General features: G+C 38.1%; 1 protein-coding gene across 1 annotated transcript in view; it reads right to left on the reverse strand.

Moving 5' to 3' along the window:
* The window catches only part of LOC108238142 (sodium- and chloride-dependent GABA transporter 3-like), a 16,629-nt gene extending 8,014 nt beyond the window's left edge, over positions 1–8,615 (reverse strand). Inside the window, exons 1-8 of the mRNA XM_017420020.3 lie at positions 8,363–8,615; positions 4,927–5,061; positions 4,129–4,269; positions 3,914–4,001; positions 3,707–3,839; positions 3,494–3,628; positions 3,320–3,423; positions 3,031–3,155 (exon numbers count right to left, since the gene is read on the reverse strand). Of these exons, the coding sequence (XP_017275509.1) occupies positions 3,031–3,155; positions 3,320–3,423; positions 3,494–3,628; positions 3,707–3,839; positions 3,914–4,001; positions 4,129–4,269; positions 4,927–5,061; positions 8,363–8,492 (991 nt within the window). The 5' untranslated portion in view covers positions 8,493–8,615. The remainder of the gene's footprint in view (positions 1–3,030; positions 3,156–3,319; positions 3,424–3,493; positions 3,629–3,706; positions 3,840–3,913; positions 4,002–4,128; positions 4,270–4,926; positions 5,062–8,362) is intronic.
* Positions 8,616–10,429: the final 1,814 nt, after the last annotated feature.

The raw sequence follows: 10,429 nt of genomic DNA on the forward strand, positions 1-10,429 counted from the left end.
CGGTAACGACCTCACGCCTGGACCTGGATTTTCCCTCTCGTCTCAGCCCCTTTCAGACCAGCCGGTCTGCATCACAAAACCAAGCTAGAGTGGACTTACCAGTTCCGGTCCCGACACTAGTCGATCACGTGAGTGAGATGATCAAAGACTTTGAGCCTGCTTCCAGCTTACTGGCAATAAAATCCTTAAAACTTTGTTGTGTGATTGTGAGTCTGAGTTCTGCCAAGCCTCGCCTTGTCAGTATGACTAAGTTAGATACAAAAGGGTTCTATAAGAAGCGAAAATTGCATGCTACGCAAACAAAAAGAGAGGACCCAAACCTACCAAAGTCACTATTGGAGCTGTGGACAGAGTACAAAAGTCTTTTCATTAGGAAAAGAAGAAACCCAGTACAGCAATACTTTTTCAGTACAGCAACAGACTGGACTAAGTTCATTCCTCCTCAGCAATCAGAATAGATGGATTGCAGCACAAGGTTCATTTTTCCCACAGGGCTCAAATGAAACACCAAAGACTGATACATCAGAGGAACCCCTCAGCCCAAAAGAGAGACCAAAATGAACTATACTGCAAAGGGAAAGACATAAACAAACATGGACAAGACTATATCATGAAATAAGTTGGTTTAAAAAAAGATTGAGAAAAAATGTGAACAAAAGTCTTGTGATTTTGAGCTCTTTTAGTTGTAATTTTGATATTTGTTTTGTGTTTTAGGAAAAAGACTTTATGCAAACTGAATGGTTAAAGATAAATTGCAGACATTTTATTTTGTGTTACAGTAATACTAATCTTTATGAAAAATTATCCCATTAGCAATTTTTTGGTTTTCCCCTTTGATGTCATTTGAAGACATTGCTTTAGGTTATGAAACTTGACAGACTAAAGTTAATAAATGATTTATTTTTAAACAGCTAAACACTTTTAATGATGCGCAGCACATCATTGGAAGCATATTGATTAAAGCTACTAAAACATACTGTAGAGGATCAGAATGCATCAAGCTGAAGGGAACTATAATAACACAGATCAACTTTAAAATGTTAGTTTAATAATCTTTCTTTCTTTCCGGAATAAGGTTTTTTTAAAATCCACTCATTGCAAATTATTATTAGACATTTTACTTTGTGTTACAGTAATACCAATCTTTCTGTGAAAATGCTTGATCTAATCTTTCTGAGAAAATGCTTGATTAATGTACGACTTGTAGGTTTTTCTGAGGTTAACACATTAACATTAACACATTACTACAAATCCCAGCACTACTTTTGCTTTATAGGAATGAGAGTGTTTGGGTAACTAGAGACATATTGTGTTCTGAGTTTTATTAAATAAATGCTTGTATGTTTTGTTGTGTTGCTGTTATTGCTTTTTGTGACTTGATGGGACTGCTATGACAGCATAAGGCAGAAGAGACTGTTAAGTGCAGGAGAAGAATGAGGCTAGATGGAGTTGGGTATAGCATCGTCACTATTACTATAAGAAAGATATGCGTTTAACCATTGTCTCCTATTCATTACAACCTCCACAACAAGTGTGTTAGGCAAAGTACATTTACAGCCACACAGAGCTCCTGACTATTGGTACGCAATATCATATCGCAGTCACAAGAGAGTTCCAGCAGAACCGTAAGATTCATCATTCACAAGATGAACGAATTGGAGTAAAACCTCACAAAAAACTCTGTTCTTCTGAGCACTTTGCTCAGAACATCAATTTTCTTTACCTGCTTTTTTGTTTAAGTCACGGGAGAGCTGGTGCGTATCTTCAGCTGTGATTGTGCAAGAACCGAGGTATATCCTCAACAGGTCACAAGTCCATCACAAGGCTTGCTCAGAACAGTTGATATTTAATGCAACATGTTGCTGTTTTGTCAAGATGTTCTGGTAAAAAAAAGCCTCAGAAATGCAGCTGAATGTTGCTCAGATTTCAATAAAGCTAGAGATATTTGTTATGTAGGGCTTTTGGTCTGTTGCTGTTTGGTAAAGTTTAGACTATTATTATTTTTTTTAATTCAGAAAAAAGAGAAAGCCAAACACTTTTTTTATGGTTTTGAGATGTTGAGTTTATTATTGACTCCTTTAGAAGCTAAAGAAACAGCTGATGATGTGAGATCTTGTTACTGTTATAAAATTTTCATGATTGCATAATACCACATTTGTTAAAAATCTTAACTTGAAATATATAAATCCATCCATCAATCATCTGCTTTAATTCATTCAAGACCCAGAGGTGACAGGTTTAGGAGGGAAACCCAAAGTCCTGAATATCCTGCTCTCCATTGTAATGGCAGAATTTATTATAGGATACCACCTGTTGTTGATGAGTATTGACTATGTTATAACTTCTCACAGAATGACCTTGTTTACAGCAGTGATGATATATTTTCTTCTCAAGGGAATCAGACTGCCTTGCTTTTCCCTGACTCCTCCTTCTGGTCCAGTATTTCAATATCTTCAATAGAAGCTACTGTGTTGACTTCTAGCAAGTTCTGGATCTGCCCCAGAGTGTTCTCCCAGTTGGATGTGGCTCGAAAACCTCCAGACGGAGGCATCCAGGAGGCATTCTGATCTGATCTGAAACACTTCACCTGACTCCTTTTGATGTGGAGGAGCAGCAGCTCTACTCTGAGCTTCCCTGAGTGGCAGAGCTCCTCGTCTTATCTTCAAGGCTGAGCCCAGCCACCAGAGGAAGCTCAGTTCAGTTTCTTTTATCCTGGATCTTGTTTTTTAGTTGTAATCCATGTCTTATGGTCATCGGTGATGGTTGGAAAGCAGGTGGACCAGTAAAATGAGAGCTTCACCTTTCAGCTCAGCTCCTTTACCACAACAGACCAGAGCAACTATGCCCTGTTTCCTCAATCCATCTATTTTTCTTTCCTGCGATCACTCATCACTGACACTAACATACTCCTTTTGAGGCAAAGACTGACCCCCAACCTGGAGGGAACCAGGTGTTTGAGAGAGTTCTGAGCCCATGTACCTCTTGTCAGAAAAATGAAGTTGCATTTTTTAAAAAACCCTGAATATATACCTGATTCTGCCACTTCTTCTACGGAAACACCTTGCTCATGAGCCATGAATCCCAGCACAGAGAAAACTGCAAACCCAGCTATGATACTGGTAGCACTGTTCAGCAAACACAGCCACAGGCAATCTCTGCAAAAAATGACAACACATCATGTACTTTTTCAATTTATAAAAAGACAAACTAAAAAAAATCCTTCTGTTCAATTTTTGCTCTGGTAAATCTGTATGGCAGTTTATATCAAAATTTATTTAATGTTAACAACAGAAACTTAGATTAAAATGCTGACAGTTACCTGTAGCAGTTGTTGTTGTATGTGTTGTAGCTGCCTAACACAGCAAGGTTGCCCACACCGACACTGTATGAGAAGAAGATCTGAGCACCAGCTTCCATCCACACCTGTCCCAACAACAGCAGCGGTGAGTACATTTGACCTGCACTCTCTGCTGTTACATCAAGAAAATCTTACCTGAGAGTCTGTGAGTCGTGATGGATCAGGCAGAAGATAAAACACTACTCCTTCAAAAGCACCAGGAAGACTGAGTCCTCGGATCAAAAGTATTATTAGCATCACATAGGGAAAGGTGGCAGTAAAATACACCACCTGAAAAAGTAAAAACACTGTTACCACTTAAAACCATACCTTTTGTTTAAAGGACAATTTGAGATCCAAATGTTATACCTTTCCTGTGGATTTGACCCCTTTCCAGATGCAAAAGTAACAGATCACCCACATGGTAATAAGACACAAGAGCACCTCCCACCTGATACCGCCCAACTCCTCAATGCCCCCTGAGATAGCCAGCACTCGTCGTCTATAGATGAAAATGTACAAATGTTTTACTAAGAACTGTGTTTGTCTTGTGTTTGTTCATCTTTACTGACATACTCCCAGAATTCGGTGGCAGCAGAAGTCAAGTTTGTCCTGTTGGTCCAACGGATGGTCTCATTTGCTGTTGAAAAGTCTACACACTCATCTGAAACAATGGTGGTGAGTTAGGATATACAGTACTTTAATAGAACTACTGACAGCTGTTGTTTAGACAGTGTTTTTTAGATGATGACACTTTTATTTGTATTTTAAGTTGTATATTTGTTTTTTACCTGTGTTCCAGTAGTTGTTGCAGCTGGCCCATGGAAGCTCGGAGCTGAAGGAGAACACGAGGTAGAATAAAGCCCAGGCCAGAATAATGATGTAGGTCATACAACTGTAGAGGAGAATTAGCAGCCCACCGTAGCCTATACCTGAAAGGAAGGATTTGACATTTTAGAGACAAATAAGGAAAAAAACAATACAAAAAAAATTGATTTTCTCAACACCCATTGAACACATTTATTTGTTAAAATTTAGGCAAACTGTGCTAATCAAGTCTACTGGTAAAACAAATGTATGTTTATGAAAATGTAAAACAGGAAAAAAAGTAGTTTTAAAGTTTAAAAGTTTTAAAAATACTTAAAAATGTTTTCAAATCAATTTGGGTATTGTAGAAATACACTTTATAGCAACTTTTAAAACCTTGTAAATGTCACGTTCAATTTCAAGTATTTCATGCATCCAAATAAAACCTGAGAAATCCTCCTAGAACTGGTTGATTGATCAGAAAAAGCTGATTAATTTTAATCTAAGAAGTGCATGGTTAAAAGAGTGATCACATAGGTTATCATAGCAAAGACCCAAAAGAACAACAACTAAAGCGTAGTGATGGGATATACGGTTTATTTCCATGATCAAAATGCCTTTTTAATTTTTTGGTGAATCAAGCCAAATGAACCAGATCCAGGGAAATTGACAAAATAAGCTAGAAGTAGTAGTAAAAGAGCTGAGCCAAATGATCCAAATCCCAGAAAATAGCCTTAATTCCCATAACTACAACAAAACAAAAAGTGTCCTGAGCATTTTACCTTCTGCTAGTGGACACAACTTCCTCCAGCAGGTGACGCTGCCCTCCTGGGTGTACTGACCTATTACTGTCTCCAGCAGAAAAAGGGGTACCCCACAAGTCACCACAAATACCAGATATGGCACCAAGAATACACCTGATTTTACAAAATACACAACTGTGAGTATCTGTGTCATAGTATCCGTGTACAACATTCATGAGTACTGTAAAACAATATAGGCTTTTATTTTGTTTGTTGAAGTTACAGTATGTGACAATTTTAAGAACAATAAAAGCTAACAAAGAAAAAAAATAAATTTACTGGTAGTGAATCCAGATGAGCAAAGTTCAGTTTTTAAGTGTTGAAAGAAATTTCATGATGTTGTGCAATCCAACTTTGTCTGTCCAACAGTTTAACCCTCCTGAAGCCCTCAAAAGAGAGAGAGATAAAGAGAGAGGTAGAGAAGACCTTATGACTTCAGGTCAATTTGAACTGAAGGCCTCAGGAGGGTTAAACTTTAGCTGCAGCTATTACTCATTGAGGTTTTGTTAGAGGTCAAAGGACTTGCCATCAAAACAGATGTTCTGAAACATTGCAAAGAATTAGTTAGGTGAAGTGAGTTATTAAATGGTTCTGAATAGAGCCAGATTGCACTTTTTTCCTGCTTGCTGAATTCATTTGTACACAGATAGCCTTTTTCTCTCAAATGACGTCATCCTCCAGTTTTACAAAAGTAGGAGTTTTCTTATTGTTTGGCTTATCCCATTAGCAATTTTTAAATTTTCTACTTGAGATAATTTGAAGATATTGCTTTAGGTTGTAAAACATGACAGGTTAAAGTTATTAAACAATTTATTTTTAAACAGCTAAATACTTTTGACGTGGTGCAACACATCATTGAAAGCATATAGATTAAAGCTACTAACACATACTGTATAGGATGCATCCAACTGAAGAGGTCATTTTCTGGTCATTTTCGCCTGAAAACCTTTTTGCGGTCCACAACGGGTCAAGCAAGGCTGAATCGTGTTGCATTACTGAACTATCACAAGATGTTGTAGAGGAATAGAAACCTGGAAAAAATTCGGACCAGTTCCTAAAACTTGCCGCTACCAGAGGCAACACATTCCTCATCAAGAATGAACAAGAATGGTGAGTGACAAACTGACAATTCAGTATTTGTTATGATAAAGCCTACTGTGGTACTATGTTTTAAAGGATGTATCGGAATATTTTTGAATTTATATTTGGTCCATGATTTTCTTTTATTTGAGTATTATTTTGCTAAAGTTTTAGTGGTTATGATTCTTTCATGGTGTGTGTTGTTAGTAAAACTTTTGATTTAACCTACAACTATATTTGTCTCATTAAAAGCCAGTCCAGTTGTGATCATTAATATCAGGTATTGATTAAGGAATGAAAAAGCTTTGGTGATGATTTGGTAGGCTATATTATTGTTTACCGATACTGACATTCAGCACTGTGGACAGTTCTAATCACATGTATAGGTCTATACTGTTAGGGTATGCTATTCAATCCAGGCTGAAATTTTGAATTGTGGATTTTGTTTTCTCTTTGTCTTCATCTGAGCAGTTTGTGTTAGGTTACAATCACATTAACTTCTTGTATGAATCACCAGTGTGTAGACTGTGTGTGTTTGTTAAAGTGTTTGAGTATGCGTGCATCGTGTGTGTGCTGGTGCGCACGCATAGGGAAGACCGTACATGTGTGTTCATAGCAGCTGCTGTTCATTGATATAATATGCACGCATCAAAATAGCTACAAGTCCTGCAAGCACAGTGAGCTCCCACCAGCAGAAACATAAATCGGCGCCCCTGGCTGGAGGTGGTCTGAATATTTTTTAAAAAATTATGTAATTGGACTAGAAAAGAGAACAAGTAAGACATTTGTCAAGACTAAATATTGGGGGATCGAGCAAGGTGGTGGAGAACCAAGAAGACCCAGGTGGGCATACAGATACACAAGGCTTTTGTGAACCTTTTTCTTGAACAATAAATTTATTGTCTCTTTTATCTTCAAACTTCACTCAACAAATCTGAGTTTAAATTTGTACCAATTTGGACTTCTCTATCCTAAATGGCACTTCCACGGATGCCACCAATGTTGACATATTCTCAGTCACATAGTTTTTTTTTCTGTAGGTAAACAAAATTGGCAGCTGTTCACAAACTTTGCGTACAAAATTTCAATGTAAGGACACATTAAACATTGACATGAGAAAAAAAAGTGTGGATTTAGTTTATTTTTTTGTCATTGTTTTTTTTGACCAGTCATTGTGACTTTACAATGATTACCTTATGGCAGTATTTTTTTATTTGCCATTTACTTTATAATGAAAAAATTTGGGGACATATACAGTATTTCTGAATGTTTCTCAACCTTAAAAATAATTCATTCATTTTTAAACTTTTGATACGAAACTGTGCTACAACTACACAAGAAAAAAAAGGTGATAAAAGAATAAAAAAGAGCTTCAATGAGAACCTGGACCAGTCAAGTCCAGTCAAGTCTGAAGCAATGTTCTTTTTAATAATTATCAGCTGTGCAAACTGATAAGGTATAAACTATTAATAACTATTAGACAAACATCATTCAGAGTTAACTACCTCTCAAAAAATAAAACAGTGTTGAGAATTAAAACTGGATATCGTGGCATTGAGTGTTTTCTGGCGGCCAGCTGCTGTGGGTGTGGGTATTCTAACTGATAATAATGGAGTTTAACTGTTCAAGCACTTTGTACACCACCCATGTTTTTTTACTTTAGCCTTTCTTCTTAATCTACTGCCACTGAGGGTAAAGGAGAAACATTAATGGTTTTAAATATAGTGTGGTAGTAGCTGAGAGTAACTCACAACACATACTCCAAGCTCTGACAGACGCCTGTCGATCTCCGTTCCTCTGGGGGCCGCTCTCCTGCATGTTTTAGATGTGTTCTTGCTTTAAAACACTTGGTTTAAAACACTTGGTTTAAATGGATGACTTGTGGACATGCTCCTGGAGAACTTGATGATTTGGTGAGGAGGTAAACCATTTGAATCAGGTGTGTTGGAGCAGGAAAACCTAAAACTTCCAGGACAGCAGCTCTCGAGACCTGGAGTTTGACACCCCTGCTTTAACAGACCAATATTGCAGGAGATTGTTAAATTATTACTTTTAAAGTTTAACCAAACTGGCTACAGCTTTTTTCAACGTAAGACGATATCAGACTAGAACACTGACATGANTTCTAAACATGTTCTTTGTAAAACCAAATAATTTCAAACTGTATTTTCCATTTTTGTCTTGAAGCATTTGGATAGTAGCATTAAGTTAGACTACTGTATGTATTCGACTAATTTCCACTAAGCTTGTACACAGACTTGTTTTACTGATCAGGTGAACCCAACATTAATGATGTACATTTGACAGAAAGTCCTCTGCGACAAGATCAGCTTACCCCCTCCATTTTTGTAGCAGAGGTAAGGAAACCTCCACACGTTGCCGAGGCCAACAACATTTCCTGCCACGGCCAGGAGAAACTCCACCTTACTCCCCCAGTGTCCTCGCTCCTCCACCTCTGGATCCATCAGTTCTGGAGCATTTTTTTTTTTATCCAGCAGACCCAAACTCCCTGACTTGAAGTCGGTTCTGTCCTGTCGTGGCAGAAAAAATAATTTCCAGGCACTGTCAGATAAAATCACTCAAGCAGGTTTATTTATGTATGGTGCACGACATGTAGAGAGCATTAAAGACAAGTAAGAATTAACATCAGAGTCCCAGGTCCGAACAGGGAAGCTCCAAATCAAAGCTCTGCCCCCCTAAGTCAACACAGGAGCTTTTATTAAAGATACTGAAATACTGGACCAGAAGGAGGAGTCACGGAAAAGCAAGGCAGTCTGGTTCCCTTGAGGAGAAAATTTAACATTACTCCTGTAAACAAGTCATTCTGTGAGAAGTTATAACATAGTCAAGACTCATCAACAACAGGTGATACCCTATAATAAATTCTGCCATCACACTCTTCAGCCTCATGGCTTTGTCTCCTGTTTTATCTATATCCACTACAGATTTAGTGTCATATATTGAGCAACTGTCTGTGCAGTTAATCAGTTTTCAGTAGGAGCGTTACTTAACTCTGAGTTATCTGGTGGCTGCACATGAACATTTGTCAGTTCTACTGAAATATACAAACCCAGTGGCTTCATGAAGGACTCCACCCATCCTGCTCACAGACTGTTTGTCCTCCTGCTTTCATGAAGGAGACTGAGAAGCATCAAAGTCAGATCAGTTTCTCTCCAGAAGCAATCAGGCTCATGAACTCTTTCATCAATCACTTGTATGACCTGCTCTAACATGCTGCTGCCTCACAGGGTTATTATTAATATTATTATATTTGAATGTTTGTGTTTGTGGAAGTATTTTAGTAAAAGTCAGAGGGTGTGGGGAGTTGTAATATATGTCTGTCTAATTTTAATTTTATTACTTATTGCTAAACAATGAGAAGTCAGTTTTTTGTATTTGTTTTTTTTGGTCATGTATTCATTTGGGTGGCACATTGGTGTAGTGGTTAGAGCTGTTGTCTCCTAGCAAGAAGGTTGCAGGATCGTTTCTGGGTAGAGTCTGCATGTTGTCCCTGAGCACATGTGGGTTTATTCCGGTTTCCTCCCACAGACCAAAAACATGCATGTTAGGTTAATTGCCCTTACCAAAAAATCCCACGAAATTCACATGTGATTCTCATTTTCCACATGTGGTTCACATAATCCACAAAAAAATCACATATTTCCACATGTGATAACCATTTTCCACATGTGGAAATGTGGGAATCACATGCGATTCGCATGTGATTCACATGTGATCCGCATGTGATCGCATGTGAAAGTCACATTTGATTTTCATGGGATTTTTTTGTAAGGGTGATGACTCTAAAATTGTGAGAGTGAATGGTTGTTTGTCTCGTTTGTCTATATGTGGCCCTGCAATGGACTTGCAACCTGTCCAGGGCGCTCCCTGCCTCTTGCACAGTGACTGCTGGGGATAGGCACCTGGAAAGGAGAAGTGGGTAAAGAAAATGGATGGATATTCATTTTCAATGACAACAAAGCTTCTTGAAATCTGATGGTTTGTTGACAGGCTGAATGGTGGATTCACTTTTCCACATTTGACCTGTGTTTCACAAATTAACCTCTAGTGGAACTGTTTTAATGTCTTGTCATTTTAGCAGCTTGCTGATATAAAGCTGGGTTTTTCTGGAGATTTTCCTCACCTGGATTTAGTCTTTTTGCAGCAGGCTGTGGATGTGGTGACCTGTTGTCTCCAGGGACTGGTTTGTAGGATCTCTGGAACATTTTGGAAGCAAATCTTTGACCATCAAATGTTTTGACAGGCTGAATGCTGTCTTTTCCCTCAGGGGAAATGGACATTTCTACACCAAAACTTACCCTCCAGTTGGTATTTTCTGCTTCAGATATTGTGGACTGGTTAGCTGAGCTGCTTCTCTCCAGAAGTGTAAGCTCCTGTCTTG

The sequence above is a fragment of the Kryptolebias marmoratus genome, linkage group LG2, assembly GCF_001649575.2.
Source record: "Kryptolebias marmoratus isolate JLee-2015 linkage group LG2, ASM164957v2, whole genome shotgun sequence".
NCBI lineage: Eukaryota > Metazoa > Chordata > Actinopteri > Cyprinodontiformes > Rivulidae > Kryptolebias > Kryptolebias marmoratus.